This window comes from Crocuta crocuta, unplaced genomic scaffold (assembly GCF_008692635.1).
Source record: "Crocuta crocuta isolate KB4526 unplaced genomic scaffold, BGI_CrCroc_1.0 scaffold95, whole genome shotgun sequence".
NCBI lineage: Eukaryota > Metazoa > Chordata > Mammalia > Carnivora > Hyaenidae > Crocuta > Crocuta crocuta.
This window is the reverse complement of record NW_027530971.1, coordinates 7,377,956-7,400,071: the sequence shown is the minus strand read 5'-3', so window position 1 is coordinate 7,400,071 and position 22,116 is coordinate 7,377,956. Positions and strand designations below refer to the sequence as shown.

The window sequence follows — 22,116 nt, the reverse complement described above, 5'->3', positions numbered from 1 at the left end:
AATGTCAGATTCTGGTTTCCAGATTGTACTATAACGATGTAAGAGGTAGGTAGCTACTGGGGGAAACTAGGTGAAGGGTTTGCAGCTTCCTGCAGATATGTAATTATTTCGAAATTAAACATTGAAAAGAAAACCCAGGGCGCCTGGGTGGCTCAGTCGGTTGAGCATCCGACTTCGGCTCAGGTCATGATCTCATGGTTCATTGGTTCGAGCCCTGCATCGGGCTCTGTGCTGACAGCTCGGAGCCTGGAGCCTGCTTTGGATTCTGTTTGTCTGTCTGTCTCTCTCTCTCTCTCTGCCCTTTCCCCACTCACACTCTATCTCTCCCTCTCTCTCAAAAATAAACATTAAAAATTTTTTAAAAAAGAAAAGAAAACCCAAACCACTTCCACTCCAGTGAGCCCTTTCCCTGCATAGATGCTGCGTCTTCTGCACACTGTGAGCTTTGCCTTTGCAAACTGAGCTCGGCCCTTACACGGGGCTGCTCTGCCCTGGGCTTGGGGTGCGTGCGTGTGTGTGTGTGTGTGTGTGTGTGTGTGTGTGTCCAGAGGTGGGGTAGGTGTGGACTTTACCTCAAGGGGACGAATGTGTGAATAACCAGCACAGCCTTCCTCCACTCAGCCTGGCCAGACGCCGCGGAGGGCAGCGTCCTAAGGGTCATGAACCCATAGGGACTCTGGGGCTCCATCCCAGTCAGCCCCTCTAGGCCCGTCTCTAGGGCTAGACTCTGTTTTTAGTCCGAACAACCCCTACCCCTCACCCCCACCCTATGCAGACACACCTGGCCAATATCCTAGCCCCTCACATCACACAAAACACCCTCTGCCCCTGACAGGAGGAAAGCCTGGTTCTCCTTGCTTTCCAGAAGAAACCAATGAGAGAAAGCTGAGGCCCTCATACAAGGTCACACACAGGTTTGGGACAGATCTGCGGGCAAGCCAGCTGCCTGCGGGTATGGGTGCTATTCAGCTGCTCCTCAAACAGCAAGTAGGGCTCTGCTAAGCCCTGGGCCCCCACCCCTTCCTCCTGTGACCCTGCCCTTGTCTTTGAGGCACTGGGTGGCCTTGTCTTAGAAACTGGCCAAGGAGCCGAGGCGGGGGTGGCTTCCTCCTGCACAGCTGCTCACTTAGCCTGACCTCACCTCTCCATGCTCCATCCTTCTGGCCCCGCTCCATCTGCCCCTACACGAGGCAGCCCCTCTGCGGCTGGCCCTGGGCTGAGGCTTTACAGATACTCTTTATCTCACTGAGTCCCCGTGAGACCCTTTGTGTGGGACTGTTATTCCCATTTTATAGATAAGATGACGGAGGCTTGGAGATGTAAGGCAATTGATCAAGCGCTCTACTGAGAACTGAGACTCAGCTCGGGACCAGACACCCCCACACATCTGAGCTCCTGTCCTTCCTTAGCAAAGCTCTGCCCTCAAGACCAGGGGGGCCTGTGCTCGCCAAGAATTCCCTCTGACCGGCTGGAGGTGAAGCTGCCCGCCATTAGCGGCTGGGGTCCCACTCTCTGCTCAGCCACAACCTACCTTTCCACTCTCTCTGAACATTAACGTCCTCATTAACAGCGCTCTGAACTTCTCCAGCCTGCTGGGAGTACTGATAGGCATGGAATGCCCTTGGCATGTGCCTTTGTGTGGCCAGTAGCTCTGTTTTTTCCAAATGTTTTTTCATGTTTATTTTATTTTCAAGAGAGAGACAGAGCATGACTCGGGGAAGGGGAGAGAGAAAGAGGGAGACAGGATCTGAAGCAGGCTCCAGACTCAGAGCCCGATGCGGGCCTCAAACTCACAAACTGTGAGACCATGACCTGAGCTGAAGTCAGACGCTCAACAAACTGAGCCACCCAGGTGCCCCGATTTCTACTCTTTTTTTATCTGCAACTGGCATTGCCCTCTGCCCCAGCCCTAGCTAGCCCCTCACTCTGATCCGTGCTGAGCAGGCCTGGCTGGACCAGCCCTGAGGCTCTTCCTCACCATCCCACCCCCTGCTGTATTCTCCAGCCCAAGGAACGGGCACCCTGGCGGCGGGGGGCCCGGGGTACCCCCTTTCTGTCGGGCCCTGCCAGGGAGAGGATAGACAGAGCCAGATGTTTCACAGATGGTGCGATTGTAAGCAAAGCAATAGCACAAGAGGCCCAGGGTCTGTAGCCTGAAGGCACGAGAGCGCTGAGGGAGAGGAGGGAGCAGAGGGGTGACCTAGCGAGGGGGACCTAGCGAGGGGACAGTAGGCACGGGGGCCAGAGGGACAAGGGAGAGACACGGGGAGCGCAGAGGAGTTTGGTGAGGGTGGGGGGAGCAGAGAAAAGTGAGGCCAGAGAATCGGGGACTGACCTGCCCCCACTTCCCCACTGCAGCCCCAGGATCCTGGCTTCCCAGAGAAGCAACCTTAGAACCTCCAGGGACTCCCAGGCCCTCCCGAGCTGCCTTGGGAGATAATGAGCTCCCTGTCACAGGAGAGATGCAAGCGGAGACCCAAGAAGGGACCCAAGCATGAGTCGGCAGTTTAGACCAGATGGTCTCTTCCCGGCTGGAGAGGCGGGGACGCCACACCTGCCCCAAGCCGGGCCAAGAGGCCTAGGCCCCCCGGAGCGGGATGACGTTGGCGCGGGCAGGCCAGTGCTGAGTGCCCTCGCCCCTTTCCCCCCTGCACACCCTGTTTGCAGGCTGACCCCAACTGCTTCCAGCCGGGCCGCCTGGGCAGCGGCGTGAAGACAGGCTGTTTCTGACACTCCCTGGAACAGGCTGGCTTTGTCCTCTAGCTCAGTGTTCCTGGAAACACAGCTCTCTGGGGTCCAAGGCGAAAGGCTCCCTGTCCGCACCGATCAGGGTAGAGCCCGGGCCTGGGCAACTTTAGCGTGAGCTTTGCCACCGGCCTGTGGCCCCGAATAACGATGTCACTAACAGCAGCTTGCGTGGAAGGAGCACATCGCCTGCCTCTGGGCTAAACTTGCTTCGGGCATGACATGACCTCCCTTAGCTGCCGAAGCACCAGGAAAAGTGCCAATACGCACAATTTATAGATGAGAAAACGGAGGCAAAGAGAGGCTGCGTGGTTTTTTTCTGAGATTTGCGTCCAGTAGTAAGCAATGGAGCCANATGACCTCCCTTAGCTGCCGAAGCACCAGGAAAAGTGCCAATACGCACAATTTATAGATGAGAAAACGGAGGCAAAGAGAGGCTGCGTGGTTTTTTCTGAGATTTGCGTCTAGTAGTAAGCAACGGAGCCGGGCCTGGGCCTTTCTCCTCTGTGCAGCGCCTTCCTCCCTCCACCTCAGTCTTCCTGTCCGTAGAAGGGGAAGGGGCTTGGACATAACGACCTCACACTGTCCCACACTGACCAGCCTGGGACTGATTGCCAGACAGAAGACAAGGGGCCGGCTCCTTCNAGCCCACCGTATAGGTGAGGGAACTGACGCCTCAGCAGAGAGGGCTGTGCCCAGTGTCCCCAGGGAGCCCAGTCAGGGCCCAGGGCAGCAGGCTCCGGGCCCCTTTCCAGTGGGCTATCCAGCTGCTCAGCGGAGCCAAAGCTGCTCTGGGCCAAGGGACCTGGTGTGAGTAATGGAAACCGGCAATGGGGCCTCCGAAATGGGGATTCCGTCTGCCTCACTCCGGGACTTTGGTTTCCACGGCAACTCAGGGGTGGGAAGGTGCAGGGCTTGGCCCAAGGCTAAATCCCTGGAAGCCCAAGAAAGGGGAAGCTGAGCGGAGGGCACCACAGCCGTTGGGCCAGGCTGAGACTCAAGTCCTGGGCTCCGTCGGCTGCAAGCTCTGCCTGCTAGCCCTCCCAGGAGGGACAGGGGTGATACTGTCCCTGTTTTCCCAGCTGTCAGGTTCCCAAATTTCAGGCCCAGGTGCCATCTGTGAGGTGCCCTTGCTCTGGATCAGGGGCACAGCTCTGCCCCTTGCGGTCCTTCTAGCCTCATGGAGGTGGCCCTGGGGTGGGAAAGCTCTTCACTGATTACGAGGCCAAACAGGGCTCAGGCCCGGTGCGATGCCAGGCCCCTGGTGCCTGCAGGAAGACCCAGCTCCACTCCTGGAAGAACTCACCCTTCAGTTCTAGAAAAGAAGGCTGTAACACATGTGCCGAGCACCTACTATATGCCTGGCCCCAGGTTAGGCCTCCAGGGAAAACAGCGAGGGGAGGCAGGGAGGGGACTGAGCACACAGCCCCATGTCCTCTGTGTCTCCGATTTACCAAGGGCAGACGTGAGCCCAGGACCCCAGGCAGGGAACGGATCCAGGGAGTTGGCGCCCAGCCGCTCCTGCACCAATTCTGTCCAGCTTCATCAAAGTCGGCCCGGCTGGGCCAGTCCCCACTGCAGGCCACGGCCAGGTCCCTGTGCCCCAGACCCTGGCAGGTGGTATATGGCGGCAGCACTGGCATCAGCTTGGGCTGGGTTCCGGGCTCCCTTCTACCTCCCCAGGCAAGTGGTCCAGGGCAGGCCTTGCCTAAATGCACATCTCCTATCAGGCACAGGGCGGAAGGCCTTCTCCAGGGACCCAGAGGGAGTCTCTGTGAGCCCCAGTCCTTGTCACCTGCCCAGATCTTCCTTCTGTCCTAAAGGCATGCATGGGCCTGCCTGCCTGCGGCCACTGTCCTGCCTCATCCACCGCCTCCAGGAAGTCCCACTAGAATCTCAGGGCAAGGACGGGCAGAAAAAAGAAGGGATGTGGCCAGCTGGTGGCCAGGCTAGGACTCCGTCCTGTAGCGAGCAGAGGAAAGCAATCCAGGGTATAGGCTGTACAGCCAGCTGGGCCGAGGCAGAACCCCGTCTCTGCCACTTGCCAGCTGTGTGACCTTGAACAAGTCACCCTACCTGCCCAGGCTTCACTCTCCTCATCTGTGAAATGGGCACAGCCCTCGCCTCCCAGGCTTGTAGAGATGATGAGATGGTAAACAGAACAAGCATGGCTGAATGTCCGGCCCTGGGAGGCGCCCTGTCAGGAAGGGACGATCACCGGTGAATCGTGTATGTGGCTCTGGGACAGGACGCAGGTGATGGCGAGAGCACAGAAGCTGGACTGACCCTCCCAGCGCCAGCCACCCTGGGGAAGCCCAAACCTGGGAACACCCAGACAGGGTCAAGACTGAGAAATAACACAGGCCTTTTATTTGCTCCAGAACTTGGCTGCTGTGTGGTCCGAGGGTGCCGTGCTTTCCCAGAGCCCCTGAAGGACACCTCACTCGGCAGGTGCTGGCTTCCTGGGCCAGGTCACACGGCAGCACCCACCCCTCCAGGCCTCATCAGTCCGGAAGGCCCAGCTGTCCACCACTCGTGCCCGAAACTGGAAAGTTGGTGCCCACCCTCTCTGTGAGGTGGCTTTTCACAAGGCATCGGTTAAAATATTGCACTTGGAACTTAGGAACACTGATGAGGCAAAAATTTCCTATTACACGACGACGTGCCAAGCATCCGACTACTGTTTAAATAAATAAAACTCAAGGTGAGGGTCTGAGCTGCGAGCCCCGGTGGTCCATGTGGGGAGCCCCGGAGCCCACAGCCAGGCCCCCCGCCCCATCAGCCAGCTCTTTAAGGAACTTGGTCAATGCTGAGTGTCCGTAGCACAGAGCGACGGCTCCGGATCTGGCTCAGCGCGGGGCCCTGACCAGCCAGGGCCCTCGGGTCCCCTCGTACCGGGGCAGTGGGGACCCAGTGGAGCCAGTCCTTCTCCTCCAGTGGCCTGGGCCTCTCTTGGTCCAGGCCTCGCGTCCGAATGTCCGTCTGTCCATCCGGAGACACAGCCTCCGGGGGCTTGCTTGCCCCCTCCGTCGCAGGGGGAGAGAGGCAGGTGGGAAGGGGGCCCAGCCTGCCTGACGTGAACACGGAGCTCGACCCCGGCAGCCCCTAAAGCGGGGGACTCATCTTCTTCTGGTTAATGAGGTCCAGGTAGAGATCGGAGCGGAGGAAGCGCGGATACGAGTCCTTTTCCATGAGCCCAAAGATACGCTTCTGTGCCAGGTCGAAGCAGCCCCGGGTCACGCTCTGGAGGTTGTCCTTGGTGTGCTCCCGGGTGTAGGAGTCCAGGTTTACCTGCGGAGGCGGAAGGCAGTACACTCAGGTCTCCCTGCAGGGGGGCTGGTCCTGGGGGCGGGGGCGGGGCCGGGAATGGGACCTACCCAGCCCTTCACCTCCAAGCCCCTCTGCTCTACATCCTAAGGCTCAGAGTGGAGGCCCTCAGGTCAGCGATTCAAGTCATGGCTCGGTCACTCATCGTAGGGCTGGTAGTTAATAGGGCCTAAAAACACCTCCGACTGCCTGGCTGGAACCCCTGCAGGCCATACCTGGGTGTGTGACCCTGAGCAAATCAGCTAAGTGCTCTGAGTCCCAACTGACTTACCTGTAAGTTAGAAAGAATAGTATGTGCCTCAAAGAGTATCGAAGACCAAGCAAGGTCATCCATGGTAAACAGATACGGATTAAATCAATGGATCGTCCACTGTGACACTGCACACCGTGTCCGGCACTCAGTCAGCAGCCCACAGATGTTGGGGACTCTGACTAGGCTCTCTGAGACTGTCTCCTCATTTTTAAAACGAAGAGAATATTAACCCTACACTACAGGTTGTCGTCAGGGTTAAACAAAAGAGCGCATACATCAAGCACTTAGCACGTGCCTGCCACACAGGTGCCTGGACAGTGGCCATTTCTGATCTTCCCAGGGCCCCAGTCTGCTTCCTCTCTACCTTGGACACATGGTCCCTAAGAGTCACTCTGGCCTCTCCCTTTCCTGGGTTCCTTGAGGCTGCCAGGTCCCTACGATGGCCGAGAGGCCACAGGGGATGGGGACAGGAGGCCAGAGAGCCCAGCCGGAGGCCTTACCTCCTTGCACGCCTGGATTGCAATGTACTCAGCAAAGATCTTCTTGGCCTTGGCTGCCATCTTGGACTGTGACTTGACCTTCTTGAAGTCCTCACATGCCAGCCAGAATTCCAGGTTCTCCTCACTAAACTCGGTGCGAAGGAAGGCCTGGAACACGGCTAACCCATCTGTGAGGAGAAGGCCAGGCCCTTTGTGAGAGGCGGAACCAGCTCCTTCTGCCCTCTGGCCGCCCAGCTTCCCGTCTAGGGGCCTTGAGGATGAGGATTCTGGGAGCTCAGTACAAGAACCCGCTCTTAAGGGGCGGGGGGCGCAGGGACGCGGACCCACTCCTGCCACTCTGCCTCTTTGTGGGCCTTGGCCAGGTCTCTCCCCTGTCTGTGCCTCAGCTCCCTCATCTGTAAAATGGGGGTCACGAGCCTATCTCCGGGAGCCCTGCGAGGACCAGAGGGGATCTTGCCCGTGAGATGCGGGGCCCCTTTGGCCCAGTGTGAGCCCTGGGTACGTGGAAATGTTTATTGTTATTCTGGGAATCCGGGGCCGAGCACACAGGTCCCAGCGGCCTCCTGCAGGCCATGCCAGCTCCCGTGGCCAGCGAGGCGCTGGCAGAAGCCGGCTCCAAGGCCAGCCCAAGGGCCTCTCCCAAAGGCAGAGTACCCTGCCGGGACCCAGGGGAGAGGGAGAGGCGACCTCTCCAGGACCAGACTCCGTTTCTGGGTCTGGGAGAGGAGGAAGGAGAAGAGGGAGGGAGGCATACACGGAGGGGAGCAGGCCAGCTGGCCCCCACTTACATTTGTGAAGCAGCAGCTTCTCCAAGGACTCACCCCACTTGAGGGCTTCCTCTGAGGTGGGCCTGAGGGGCGAGGGAAGGGGCACAGTGAGGCACCGTGAGGTTTCCGGGGGAGTGGGGTGGCTGGGGCTGGGTGGGCTCTGTCAGCTGCCCTCCGGCGTGGCCGAGCCCAGCTGGGGAGCCCAGAAGGGGGCCCACCCCCTTTCTGGGGGCCCGCATCACTTCAGAGAGCCATCCATCCAACCCAACAGCCCCTTTCCATTTCAGCCCCCCACCAGCCCTGCTTCCCTGGGGACCAGAGAGTGCGTGGGGGGTCACAGAAGGGCAGGGGAGACCTACTTGAATGACTTGACCATTTTGTCTGCCTTGCCCGCAGGTTGGGCCCCAGGGGACTCGTTCCTTCTCCGGAAGATGCCCAGCTTGTTCTTCATGTCCTTGGCTCTGGGGGCAGAAGCAGAGAAGGGGGTCGGGTCAGCCGGCCACACTCGGGCCCTGCACACGCAGGGTGGGAAGGGCGGGCGCTGGGGTGCGAGGCACCTACTCCTTCATCGTGTGCCGCCTCTGCAGGTTCCCGTTGCGCGTGAGGTACAGGCCGCGGAGCATCTCCGCAGGGGACCCCACCCTGGGGCCCGGGGTGGTCCGCAGGGAGCGCCCCCCAGGCTCTGCGCCGCCAGGCAGCCGAGCGTTCGCGGGGATCGCGGCCGCAGCACTGGGGCAATCTCGGCTGGAGCACTGCGCGCTCCCGGCGCGGGCCGGGCTGGGACTCAGACTGGAGGAGCCAGGAAATGGGAGGGCCGAGGACGGGAGTGGAAAAAAAAATATCCCTCCTGGCCAACCCCGAGAGGGCGTCCGTGAAAGGGGCATGTGTCTGCAAGGGGCGGCCTCTGGGGCCCGCCCGGCTGCGAGCCAGACCCAGTTATTGGTGATCGGCCTCCCGGTTGCCATGGCAGCGCCGGGGGAAGGAGGAGAAAACAAGTCAGCAAATTGCTGGGAAGGAGGGAGGGGTGGCTCTGCCCACCGGGGTGGCGGGACTGGCTATTTTTAGCCAGGAATCAGTTTTAGTCTTGCCACGCCCCCAGGAGGCAGCTGGGCAAAGCTGCTGGCAAGAAAGGGGTTAAATGTCCCAGGCTCCTGTTTGTACCCCCACCCCCCCCACACACACATAGGGCACCTCCTGGCAGCTGGCCTCAGCCTCCGTTGGCTTTGGATACAAGCAGCCATGAATATGCATGACGCCCCAAAAGTCTTAGTAATCTGAAGCGCAAATAACTTCAGAAGAACAAAGCCTATAAACTTTCAAAAATGTCATTTGGAATTTTAATTACGTAATTTTTTAAGGCACATCCAATTTTGTGATTTTTTTGAATGATGCATTTGCTTAATTTTCATTTTTGGTCTCTGTCCTTCTAAATATAAAAAATGCTGACTTGAAACCAAAAGTTGAAATTAAGAACGTGTTGGCAAAATCACAGTGCTACCTAAGTGTAAAAGGAATTTAAATAATACAACTTTTGGGGTTGGGTGGCTCAGTGGTTAAGGTGGCTGGGCCTGGGTGACTCAGTCAGTTAAGTGACTCAGATCATGATCTCATGATTCGTGGGTTCAAGCCCGGCATCAGGCTCCGGGCTGACAGCTCAGAGCCTGGAGCCTGCTTCACATTCTGTGTCTCCGTCTCTCTCTTCCCCTTCCTTCTTCTCTCTCTCTCTCTCAAAAATAAGTAAACATTTTTAAAAATTCAACTTTCAGACGGGTGTTTGTAAGTTTGTAGTATTCACACTTCTGAAGTTATTTGAGCTTAAAGTGGCATTAAGGCCTATGGGGCTCCCTGTGTAAATTGTTAAGGAAAGTGGTACCCTGTGGAGATTAAGTATGAGATCTGGAGCCACACAGCCTCAGGTTCAAATCCTGGCTCCAGAGGTTACCAATTGTGTGCTCTTTGTCAAGTTACCAGACCTCTCAGAAGGTCGAATTTCCTCATCCATCAAAAAGGGATGACCATAGTACCTACCAGCTGCTAGGGTGGTAACCAGAAGTGAGGAGAAAATGCACGTAGAGTTTTAGCACATTGCCAAGGGCAAAAATGCTCAGACCAGAGGGAGGCCACAGTGCCCTGAGGGTCTGGGGCGGCTAGCCAGGGACCGGGACCCTGCACTCACAGGTCTGCCCCAGTGAGCTAAGGCCAAGGATGGCAGCCCTCTGGGTGAGGACTGGGACCCTCAGCAAGCCCGGGGTGGGAGTGGGGGGGCTGGGGGCAAGCACGTGCCTTCCTGGGGCATAGTGCTCTCTCTGACAGGATGCCAGGGCTCAGAGAGGCGCCGTGTGTCCCCACATGGGTCCAGAAGGCAGAACAGGGACCCTCAAGAAGAAGCTAAAAGAACACTTTCCTCCAATCAGAGCCATGAAGAGATGGAAGGGGTGGGCTCTGGGGTATATGGGCTCTCATCTCTAGGGGCTCAAAGGCTACCTAGCAGGGCTGCTGGGAACCTCCTTCAGAGTGCTTTGCACTGAGCTTCAATAGAACAGGCTCTGAAGAAAAAATACCTATATATTCTATTTCTATTGTTAGCGCCAGCACGCCAGTCTTCAGATCCCCAGTCTACCGCTTACTTGCTGCGTGACCTTGGACAAGTAACTTGGCGTCTTTCTGCTTCAATTTACTCATTTGTAAGATAGGGTGAGTAAGAGAAAAGGAAACATAAAATAAAAACAATGGTAAAGAGGGGCGGCTGGGTGGCTCAGACTTCAGCTCAGGTCATGATCTTGTGGTTCATGAGTTCAAGCCCCGCATCCAGGTTCTGTGCTGACAGCTCAAAGCCTGGAGCCTGCTTCACATTCTGTGTTTCCCTCTCCCTCTACCCCTCCTCTGCTCACACTGTCTCTCTCAATCTCTCTCTCAAAGATAAAATAAAACATTAAAAAAAATTTGTTTAACAAGGGTAAAGATTAAATTAGATAATATATGGAATGCACATAGAACAGTGCCTGGCACAATAAATATTAGTTATTTTTGTTGTTATCTCAGATTCTAAGAGTCCTCAGCTGTGTGAACTCCAGGCATATAAAGGCAGCTATGCCACCTGGATCAGCAGCGCCACCTCCTGGCAATGTCCAGGACAGCCAGCATTCACGAGCTTAGGAGGAAAAACGGGGGAATCCCAGTCAACTGTTGGTTCAGTCCTTTCTCAGAGGCAGCAAAGAACTTGTCAAGGGCACTCAGCCACTGCTTGGCTCAGAGGCTGGGCCGGGGCCAGGACAACCTGGCTGGCTGCCTCTGCTCGGTTCCCTGGGGCTTCCAGGTACTGAATCAGCACTAGGCATCGCTCTGCATGAATGCTGAGGGCAGTGCCGGACGCTCAGGACCCTGCTGACCCTCCCCGGGGGCCATGCTAAGTCCTAGGTTCCTGTTGTCTGGTGTCTGTCTAGAGAAGGACTGGACACAGCCCCTTCTCCCCACCTGGACCCGTGGAGGAGAGGCAAGTTCGAGGACAGAGGAGGAAAAGGGGGTTGGGGAGCCTCCCCGACTGCAAGGTTGAGGACCGCGGATCTTTGCAACGTACAGGTTTTTGCTCTTTCTCTTTCGCGAGCCTTCATCATCATCCCCAGCTGCGTCAGTCCCACTCATCTGTGGAAGAAAGAGGGACTCGTTACAGTTAGGGCATCCGAAGGCAGCTGCCTGCGCAAAGACAGGCTCAGGGATCCAAGCTGAGACCCGGTCAACCATCCCACCCTCTCCTGCAAAGCTCCTCCCCCTCGGGTGAGGGGCAGGGAGACCCCTTCCTGGGATCAGGCTGTCTGTGAAGTGGTGAAGNCCCAAAGGTGTCCCCCCGCCCCCGGGTGCAGCAGGAACCAGGGCTGCAGGGGAGAAGCCAGAGACACAGCGCAAACAGCAGAGCCAGAGACGCGGCACTTAATCGCGGCATGCAGTAGGGCAGAGTGGGGAGCAGGGCTGATGCAGCAGCTCCGCGGTGTGACACAGCCACTTGCTGTCTCTCCGTGAGCCTCTGCTTCTTAATTTCAAAATCGAGATCATAACGACTAACTCGGGATTCTGAAGTCTGACAGAGACCTGGGATTGGTCGGCAGTGTGTAAAGTGGATTGTTGCACAAGCCTGAGGGAACTCTTTTGCCTGAAAGTTTTCCATGGCTCCCCAGTGCCCCAGGTAACATCCACACTCCGTAACACGATACACAGGGTCTGGGCAGAAAGCTGCATTTTAACCTCAGTTACAACTCCTTCAGTTATCTCTCCAGCCTGACCCTCGCTGACCCTGCCCTCCAGCCAAATGGAATGTGTTCACCTGACCTGCCCTGTCACCTCAGGCCTTTTTATGTGCTATACTTTCCATGGGAGATGGTTTTGTGACTCTCCCATCCCCCTTTACTCCCAAGACCAGCTTCAGGAAAGACCTAGACCTTGGGGAAGCCACTTGAATGCCTTGCCTCCTCACCTGGGGAGCACCCCTAGACCAAGGGTGTGCCCCCTTCACCTCTTTAGAGTCACCCCCCCACATTTGAAATCGCTCTCTCTAAATCTGTCCCCTCTGCTTGACTGTGAGTTCTCAAAAGCAAGCCCTCTTTCCACCTGGCTCACCTTCACGGGGCCTGGCACACATTAGGAGCACAACAAATGTTTGCCAGGTGCACGAATGAATCGAGAAAAGGAAAGCAGACCGAGAACAATGAGTCTTGAGGCTCTCGCTGCCTGGGTCCCGGCTTGCAGCTCTGTGCCCCATTGCTCCACTGGCTTCCGCACTTGGCACCCCCTGCCCCATCCCTCCCCTTTTGCCTGTGCTGTGTCCCCTTCCTGGAATGCCCTCTCTCCTCTCCCTCCCGCCCCACCAATTCTCATCTCCTCCCAGGCGATCACTCCTCTTCTCCAGACCCCTTCCAGATTCCCACCATCTCTACCAGGGCTGTCTTCTGTTCGCCTTGCCCTGCTGGCGCTTGCCCACCTTCCGCCGGGGGAAACCCAGCGTGCCTACAGTGCCGCCCTAGTGCGGGAGCCCAGGAAATGTTCTGGGGTGGGAGAGGCACCACAGCTCAGAGTGGGCTGGGCATGGACACTATGTGCCAAGACAAGACAGCATGCCACCAGGTGTGGACCTCAGCTCTGACTCCTCCTCCCACCCTGGGCCTCAGTTCCCTCATTTGTAAAGTCAGTGGGCTAATTCTTAAAGTGTTCTTAATTCAAGAAAGAAAAGTGGCCTTATTCCAGATATGGCCAGCAGGGGGTGCTACGAGCCTCAGCCGAGCACCCACCCATGGATGGATAGACAGATGGATAGGATTATAGCTTCATTGATGGGACTCAGACTGTAGACCAGACCCCGGGACGCACGTTATCCAGATACTACCTCGCTCATCTTCAAAGTAAGTCTATAAACGGAGGCTCAGAGAAGTTCAGTCACTTGGCCAAAGACTGTCAGAGTTTAAATGACAGCTGGAATCTGGGCCTGTGTGCATTTAAGGCCGGTGTGTCTCACCAGAGGATGCTGCTACTCAAATATAAGGAGAGGATGCATTTTGAATGTTTTCAGTAAAAGACTCAGGGGAAATGCCACCTCCTTCCTGAGAAGGCTGCCCAGCCAGGGTTGTAAACACGTGTGTGTACGTGCACACACAGGCACACGCCCACCTATGATGTGCGATCCCAGAGCTTGGGTTTACAGGAAGTAAGTATTGATCCTATTTTCCACTGACTGTGGAGGAGTTTCTTAGCCTCTCAGCTTTGGCTTCTTTAGCTACAGCATAGGTGTGGTGACAGCCACGCCCCTGGCTGTTAGAGGATTCGCCAGGACGAAGTCTAGGCGCCTGTGGCCCCATCCTGGTGGCCTCTGTAAGCAGAGCTGCCAGCGTTCCCTGCTCAGCAGTGAGTCTTACTTCTGTCGCCCCGTTGCGCACACAGGCTGCAGTCACGCCGGCCGGGCTAGGCAGTGCCCTCAGCCCCCACCCGTGGGAAAGGGCCACGGGCGCTGGGCTTCCTGCCATTCTAACCTCAGCTTCCGTACTTTATGGAGCCCACACAATGGGCCTGGGGACCACTCCCGCCCCGCCGCACCCCCAGCCTCTGTGCTGCTGGGAAATGGGCTCTTCCTTCCACTGCTGGGAGGGGGACATCTTCGGCAGGGACCCGCCCACACCGATCTGCCTGATAGCTCAGGCCCTGGGAGTTGGCCCCCAGAGCAGCTAGGGAAACCCAGGCACCGATGGGGAGCTGCAGGCCAGGCAGAGAAGGAACTGAGCCACAAAGTCAGGGTTCTGATTTCTAGTCCCACAGGGGGCCCCAAGGCTCCCCCTTCAGGAGCTGCAGCAAGGCCTGCCCAGTGCCCAGCACACAGGGGCCTCTCCTTCCCATCTCTGCACCGCCTTACCTCTCCACAGGGCTCTCCAGGCTGAAGGAGGAGTGGAGACGAGCCCGGAACCACCAGCCATACCTTTACTCTAAGCAGGAATCCCTGGGGCCTGCCCAGCCCCCATCCGGCCCCTCTGGGAACTGGCAGCCCCCTGCCTCTTGGAATAAGAATGATAATTCTTTTTGTGATTATAACTATAATAACAGCTGTGGTTAAGAGTGCCAATTATTCTAAACTGCCTGGATTTGAATCTGACCTCAGTGACTTATTAGCTAATTGACCTTAACCAAGTTACAACCCCTCTCTCTGCCTTGGTTTCTTTATCTATAAAATGGGGATGATAGCTGGACCCACCTCCTAGGGGTATTGTGTGAATCCATTAAGTTAACACATACGAAGCGCTGAGCATGGTGCTGGGAAGGTGTGAGAACTTGGTGACTATCAGCTATTGTGGTCATGCTGTTGCTTACCGAGCACTTGCTATGCACCAGGCACTGCGCTAAAGTGCTTTAACCTCCTTTATCTCATTATTCTTTGCAACAATTCTAAGAGCTGTTTGCTGTCATTTGCCCCAGGTTACAGCTGAGGAAACTGAGGCCAAGGACAGCTCAGCAGCTTGCCTGGGCTCCGCGAGCTGGCCAGTAGCAGAATCTCAGGTCTGGCTCCAGAGCCCACCCGTGATTGAGGGCTCTCATAAGCAGGGCCTCATCAGTTTCTCTTACTGGTCCTGACCCAACTTCTGGGGCCACCTGGCCAGGCCTGGCTGCTCTCTTTGACCTGGCACTACCTGGCAGACCCATAGAATCTTGTGGAAACACTAGATCTAAATGCTACGTGTATCTGTTTAGATGTTGGAAATAACTCTTCTTTAAACGTCTTTTAAATAGGAGACTAGCAGGTGTAATCACATCTTGGAGCTGGAAGGCATGTTAGGGGTCCTTTTGTCCGACCTCCGGCCTTGGCGAGAAGCTTGGCGGGACAGGGCTAGCACCCTCCGCGGACAGCCTGGGCCCAAGCCAATCCCTGTAGGAGGAGGCGGGGAAGGAAGCATGGCCAGGGAAGGCCTGCAGCCGCTGTCTCCCAACTGTCAAAGAATGAGCCATGACCCCGGGCCAAGCCAGGCCAGGCCAAGGCAGAATCCAATGGCAGCAACGTGGGTGAGGACACACAGACACCAGGGCGTCCCTGGCTCCCAGGGAAAGGGCCCATGCAGGCCTGTGGGTCGGCCTGCGGGGTCGTCAGGGAGCGGCCGCAATACCAGAGTGTGGCAGCAGAGGGCGCTGTGAGGCAACTCAACTCAGCACCGCGAGCCGTGCCCAGAGGATGACTTTGGTGGGGAGTTCTCTCTATGGACCTCATTTGTAAAATGGCCACTTTGAATGGACCATCTCTCACATCGGTGTGGTTCAGATACTGCTACTCACAGCAGAAATCATTCCGTGCACAGGGGTGACAGGTACGGGTAACACAGGGACTGTCTCCCCTGTGACAGGCTACATGCGCTAAGCCTCGGTGTAGCCACACAGCAGCACGATGACCAGCCGAGGGCCACGCCAGCGCTGCCTGCCTGCGTGTCCATCATGACAGGATCACTGCCATGGACACAGAGCTTTCTACGTACAGCGACTCCTTAAATCTCTGGACAACTCCATGAACATTTAGCACTCCCACTTTAGGAGAGAAAATGAAAGCTCAAAGAAAGATCTCACTTGGCCAAGGTCTCAGGACCAGGAAGAGGAGGCAGAGCTGAGGTTTGAACCCAGGTCTGATGAACTCCACAGCCTGAAGATATCCCTGGCCTCTTTACCTCCTGCCTGGAGCAGCCTGGGAACAGTGGCCTGTAGGGATCAGCTGACCATCCAAGAAAGCCAGGCCCCAGCCAGGAAGTCATGGGGGAGCCCACTGCCTCCCCGCCGCTGCCAGTCCCCACCGCCCGTCCCTTGCTAGGTAAGGTGTGCAGGGTCTGCGTACCGCCAGCTCCAGCATTATGCGCTGCGTGGCCTGGGACAAAACACCTCTCCCTTGGCCTCAGGCTCCCCGCTGGAGGACAAGTACAAGGGGTCCCCCCCTTACAGCAATGTAGTGAAGGCCAGAACAGGGAGCTGGAGGTGCTTTGTGAATGTTGGCATAACTGTCACCACTGCACTCTCGGCCTCGTCATCAGCAATATGATTCCCATTTATGGGACACCTACCGAGCACTAAGTACCAGGCACTTTACCCAAGTCAGGCTATTTAATCTCCCCAGCAACCCTACACCGGAGGTAGTATTACCATACCCATTTCGCTGATGAAGAAACTGAGGCTCAGAGAAGGGCAGGGATTTGTTTGCCCAAGGCCCACTGCCAGTGAGAGATGGAGCGAGACCAGGGGCTCATCCAGCTTGGACCTCAAGGGCAGCGTTCTTACTGAGGCCGGCTGGCTGGAGTAAGCAAGATATACGGGGGATGGACTCGAAGCCGGGTAGGTGGGAACCACAGAAGGACAGCCACCACAGGGCAGCCTGAGGCCCCTGCCGGCACAGTCACTCAAGCCCAGGGAAGGAAGCAAGAGGCCAAAAGAGGGTGGGAAGAGGCGATGCCAGTGAAAACCTTGGGCTCCCGAAGGAGGACGCTGAAACCAGACAGAGCTGGGCTGGACCACTGGGCACCCCAACACAGAAGTTATCCGCCCCAAAATAGAAACTGAGATCAGCTGCTTTGGGGAACAAGAAGTGTATGCATGAATGTGTATGACTTTGTCTGTATATAAATATTTGTATTTACATACAGAACAGAGCTTGGAAGAGTCTTGGAGAGGGGGTGAGGAACCAGGGTCGGGAGGCCCCAGCGGGTGGTGAGGCCTGGGACCTCGGCACCCTCCAGATGGGAGCAGCCAGGCGTGGTCTGAGCAGGCCCGAGGCCGCACCTGGGTAGAGCACAGTTCTGGGTACAGCACAGTTCTGGACCCTCTTTTACAGGAGCTGCCTCGAGAATCGGCCTAAGATGGTGATCCTCAAACTCTGTGGAACATCACAGTCCCTGGGGGAGAGTGTGTTTAAAATGCAGGGTCTGGGCACCACCTGCTGGAAATCCTGATTCCAGAAGTAAGTCTGGGGTTGGAGACTTGGAAATCTATGTATTATTAACCTCTTGCTGGTGATTGAGGAGCACATCAAAGTGAGAACCACATGTGTTTGCGGATGAGGAAACAGATCCAGCCTAGTCCCTTTGGGATTTAGTTCCAATTCCTGGGCCCAAAGTTTAGCCCAACACACCTTGCAAAAGAAGGTGTCCTCCTGAAGTGCCAAGTGGGCCTTATTGCTAGTGGCTGAGGTCAAGGCCTCCGGGGCCATGTCCCAGCTCGGTGGGGAAATGTGCCGGAATCCATTAGTCATGTCTGCCATGGGTGTGGAGGCAGAACGGCAGGCCAAGGGCCTTGTATCTGTCATCCCTGCACTTTAGGAATCCTCTGCTCTGGCCAAACTGGCTTCTACAGGCAGTTTATCCAGGTCACATCCACTTTCAGAGAATGCCCGTCTCAGCCTCTCTTTATTCTGAACCTGTTCAGCCATCAAGGCCAAGCCAGGGGGCATCTTTCTCCACAAGCTTTCCATGATGGCCCTAGGCCCTGAGGCCTTTCCTCCTTGAACTCCCAGGTCTCTGGGGGTCAGCTGCCCTCCGTGGGCCCTGGCCCACCCACCCCAACCCACCCCCACCCACCGAGCTCGCAACATTGTCGTAACAACGCCTAGCCCTGCACTGGCCACCAGCACCTCGACAGCAAGTAGCAGCTCCTGCACTGATGTCATCAGGCTCCGGGCTCTTCCCGTTCATCCTCAACCATCCTGGGACATGAGTGCCATTAATCTTTGCTTGTCACAGGAGGACACTAAGGCTCAGAGGAGCCGAATGACTCACCCAAGGCCACACAGTAAGTAAGAGACAGAGCCCGGGCTCAAGCTGGCTAGTGGGTTTCAAGGTCACGGAGCAAATTGTCACTGGTAGGCCACCTTCCCGACCCTCACGGAGAACTCGTTCCTCAAGCTGAGATCAGCCCCCACAGGTTCCCGTGGCCCCGCAGTGGCACGGAGCATAGGGCCCGGCCCGCAGCAGGAAATCAATAAACACTTCTTCATCTATTTATAAATATTTGCAAGAGGCAAATAGCATGGTGGTTAAGAGCTCCAGCCCTGGAGCCAGACTCTAATTCTGGTTCAGACAGTTATAAACTGTGTGGCCTGGTGCCCAGGGGGAGAACCTCTCGGTGCCTCGGTTTCCCCATCTGCGGGGAACAACAATGGCATCTACCTCGCGGGCTGTTGCGAGCGTTAGCGAGGTCACATAAAACTGCTCAGAATGATGCCGGCGCAGGGTGGACATGTGCTGTCGTTGTTGGCTGATGGATGTCCAGTCCGGCGAGGCCTGGACCTGGTCTAAATTGTTCTACAACAGGAGACAGGTCTCTAGCTAATGGCTCAGACCTTTTGGATCTACATGCACAGTGTCCTGGGCGAGGCCACAGCTGTTCTACTTTCGGGGGACCCCCAGTCCAAAGGAGCTGTAAAAACAGAATCTGGAGTCTCAGAGCCATGGGCTTAAGTCTAGGTGCTGCCTTCTTGGTCCCTCCACGCCTCAACTTTATTCTCTGTCAAATGGGTAGAAGGCTCACTGGAAGGCTTAGAGAGGCGCAGGGGTGGGACGGCCAACGCTCCGGGATCCGCCTCCCTCTCCCTGCGGCCTCATGTATTACCCACGCCCACCCACCCATGGCCTCCTCACCTTCCTGTGTCCTGTGAAAAAGAGGGAAAGGTGGTGCATGGAGCCCCCATTGCGGCCCAGTTCCTTCTTGAGGGTGCGGGGCGAGGGCATGGCCCAGGCGGACGCGGTGCCCTCCCCGTCCGAGCAGTGCAGGGTGGTGTCGGAGGCGAAGCAGGGCCCGCGGGCTTCCTGCAGCAGGCTGCCCTCGCTGTGCGTCCGCCGTCGCAGGGAGTTCTGCACCCGCAGGGAGAGGCCGCCCTCCGCGGCCTGGCCCGCCTCGATCATGCTGCTGCGCTTGGCCTCGTGACGCTCTCCATAGTTGTCATCGCTCGTGTCCTCCTCCTCCTCCTCCTCGTCCCCCTCGTCCCCCTCATCGGCCTCGTCGGCATCCTCCTCATCGCCCAGGCTGCCCCCTTCCGCCCCGGCCTTCTGGCTGTAGGCACTATCCAGCCGGACCTCGGGGATCACGAAGGCTGGCCTGGAGGCCACGGGCAGATCTCCGGTGGCTGCGGGTGGGTCCCCAGAGCTTGTGGCCTCCTCGGCTGCCGGGGGGCCCTGGTCCTGGCAGGGTGCCAGCTCCTGAGCAGGGGTGTCCTGGATGACAGGGGGGTCGTGGCTGAGTGGGTCTTGGCTTGGAGGGGGCTCCTGCATAGCAGGAAGGTCCTGGCAGGGAGGAAGGGCAGGGGGTTCCGGGCATGGTGGGGAGTCCTTGCTTGGCCAGGGCTCCTGGCCTGGAGGAGGTTCCTTGCAGGAAGGCGAGTCTTTGCCGGACAGTGATTCTTGACCAGGAGAAGGGTCCCGGCCAGAAGAGGACTCCTTGTTGGGTGGAAAGTCTTGTCCCGAGGGGGGCTCCTGGCCAGGAGAGGAGTCCTTGTTGGGCGGAGGGTCCTCAGCACCCAGCCCCTTCCCTTCCTCCAAGGGCATCTCTCTTTTCTCATCCGCCTCTGGCTCAAACATCTGGGAAACAAGAAGCAAACGAGAAAAGCTCAGAATGAGAGGCTACGAGGTACCACATGAGCCAGCATCACAGGCGCTGAAATCAATCAGGCAGTGGCCTGAACCTCACACCCGACACCCCAGAGCCATCAGTGCCTGATGGAAACCTGAAAGCCCCTTCCGCTTAGCCGTACATGGGTTCCCACCCTTCTCTGCTTCAGTCTTCTGTCTGCTTTATCAAAAGTGCGGTCAGTCATCTAGCGGGAGGAGGAGGAGAGGTGGGCCACGATATTCTGGCTCCTGTCATGTGCCAGGGCCATACCAGATTAAACACTCCTCTCGTGTGACCTTCCCAGCGGCCCGCTAAAGGAAGTGTCATGGAGTGTCTGTTTCGTGGACCGGAACCAACCCAGGCCCCAAGTCAGAGCAACCACAAAGGGATAGGCTTAGACCTGGCCAAAGGGCATCTTCTACCTGCACCAAAGCCCTAAAATACCCTATTCAAGCAAGAACTCGTTCTGAAAGCATCTCTTTGAAACTAGCAAACTGGAAGGAAACCAGAACTTCACGGTATTGCCCTATTTGGACTAAACAGATGTCCCAGGCACCCAGGACCTCACTGAGGGATCCTCCGCCCCGTGATTTTGTAAACTGTGTTTGGAGGAACCTGAGGAGTTCTGCACAGCAAAGAAAGCATTTCCTGCCTGACACACAGCCCTCAGAACCCTTTGGTGTTCTGCTGGATTCCTACAGATTTCATTTGCCACAGGAAACACAGGGCCCTTGCTGAAGCCTGAAAGGCGGTGATCTCAGGGACACTGGGGCACAGGGAAGGCCAGGAGCGCTGCGGCCACACAGGGGAGGCAGGACCCAAGGCCAGGCTGGGCCCCTCGGCACACTCAGGGATTTGGAATGTTGGAATGAGAACTATCTGGAATCCAGGTTTCACCCATCAAGAGGCCACAGCCACCGAGAATGAATGAAGGAGAAAGTGGCCACGCATCACCGGGAAGTGTACAGCTGTATGGGAGTGTGTGTGTGCACACGTACATGAATGTGTACACACACACACACACACACACACACACGCATGAACGCTGGCTGAGAATCTGAGAGTACTCCCAAAACATAGGTGAAGGGCTCTTATTGTGGAGACTGTTAATGTCCGTTTGACGGATGACAATGCTGAGGCAAAGAGCAGTGATTTTCCCACTATTGCATGAGCTGCCTGGGGCTGAAAGGTTATGCCCAAAGCGGAGAAGTCTTTTAAGCCCTGGGGAGTCTGTGACAGCGAAGCCCCAGACAAGCTCGTTTCTGGGAGTCAGTGGCCCCCGTGGTAGGGGGGATCAGGGGTCCCGCAGACCCCTGGGAGCACCAGGGATGTGAAAGCACAGTGCGGGTAAGAGCCACGGCCTGGGAGCATGACAGTGAAAGGCACTCCACCCCAGTGGAGAAGAAGCTGCGCAAGGCAGTGGGGAGGGCCTCAGAGGACTCTAGGATGATCTGGTCAGGGTTTGGTTCTCAGGCACAGCCAAAGAGACGTGTCCACCCACCCACGGATTCTCTGTCTTGTAAATCATACCCACAGGTGGGATCTTACCCTCCACCCGGGGACCCCTCAGCCCTGAAACATCAGTGATCCCAAATCTGCAGCGCACAGAGCAGGAGGCTGAGGCCCAGAGACTAAATCCTCTGGGTTTCAAGGTCTCCACCCATTAAATGAGATAACCAACCAAATGATGTGCCCAAATGACACATCAGGAAAATATACCATAGAGAATATAAAGCTCTTTTTTTTTAAAGTAGGGTCCATGCCCAGTGTGGGGCTTGAACCCAAGATCCCAAGATCAAGAGCTGCATGTTCTACCCACTGAGCCAGCTAGGCGCCCCAAAGTATAAAACTCTGAACCAGGATGCTGGTGGTGGTATTAGTGGTGACTAAACAGGGGATCTAAAGGGAAATGCCCAAGTCATCAACCTCAAATAGCAGCACGTCTTTCCCATGGGCCCCTGGAAACAAACTTGGTCAAATACCCAGAATCAAAGTTGGTGATTGTGATGACAGGCCTCTTGGTCCAGAAATCTCATCTGGAAACTAAGGTCTGCACTTTAGCCTCCTCAGACTGTTCCCAGGGAGAGAGTCAGCCCCCCTGCTGACTGACAGCAAGACTGACCTAGAGACGTGCCCCAAAGCACCCGCGCCAATCAGGCTCGGCGGGGGTTAGAACAGGGCCTCTGGTTCCTTCTTCCCAGCTCTGGTTCTGATCTCTTTCCAGAGCAGCCCAGTCCTCGGCCCCTCACCCCACTCACCCCACCCGCAGGGAAGCATTCTCCTCCAGGAAAACAAACAGCCAGCTCCCGAATTCGCCCACATTCAATCCCCCTCCCCCTTCCCAGACCTCCCCCCAGACCCCGGACCAGGAAGGACTGACAGAAGGAAGCAGGAACCGGTACCCCTCAGGACCTGGCACGGAGTA

General features: G+C 56.8%; 1 protein-coding gene across 1 annotated transcript in view; it reads right to left on the bottom strand.

Annotated features, from left to right (window-relative positions):
* Positions 1-5,093: 5,093 nt before the first annotated feature.
* The window catches only part of LOC144236157 (regulator of G-protein signaling 3-like), a gene marked incomplete at its 5' end in the record, with an annotated part of 80,961 nt that continues 63,938 nt past the window's right edge, over positions 5,094-22,116 (bottom strand). The window contains 6 exons of the mRNA XM_077769768.1: positions 5,094-6,036; positions 6,826-6,992; positions 7,614-7,675; positions 7,952-8,053; positions 11,170-11,234; positions 18,725-19,660. Coding sequence (XP_077625894.1) covers positions 5,851-6,036; positions 6,826-6,992; positions 7,614-7,675; positions 7,952-8,053; positions 11,170-11,234; positions 18,725-19,660 — 1,518 coding nt within the window. The remainder of the gene's footprint in view (positions 6,037-6,825; positions 6,993-7,613; positions 7,676-7,951; positions 8,054-11,169; positions 11,235-18,724; positions 19,661-22,116) is intronic.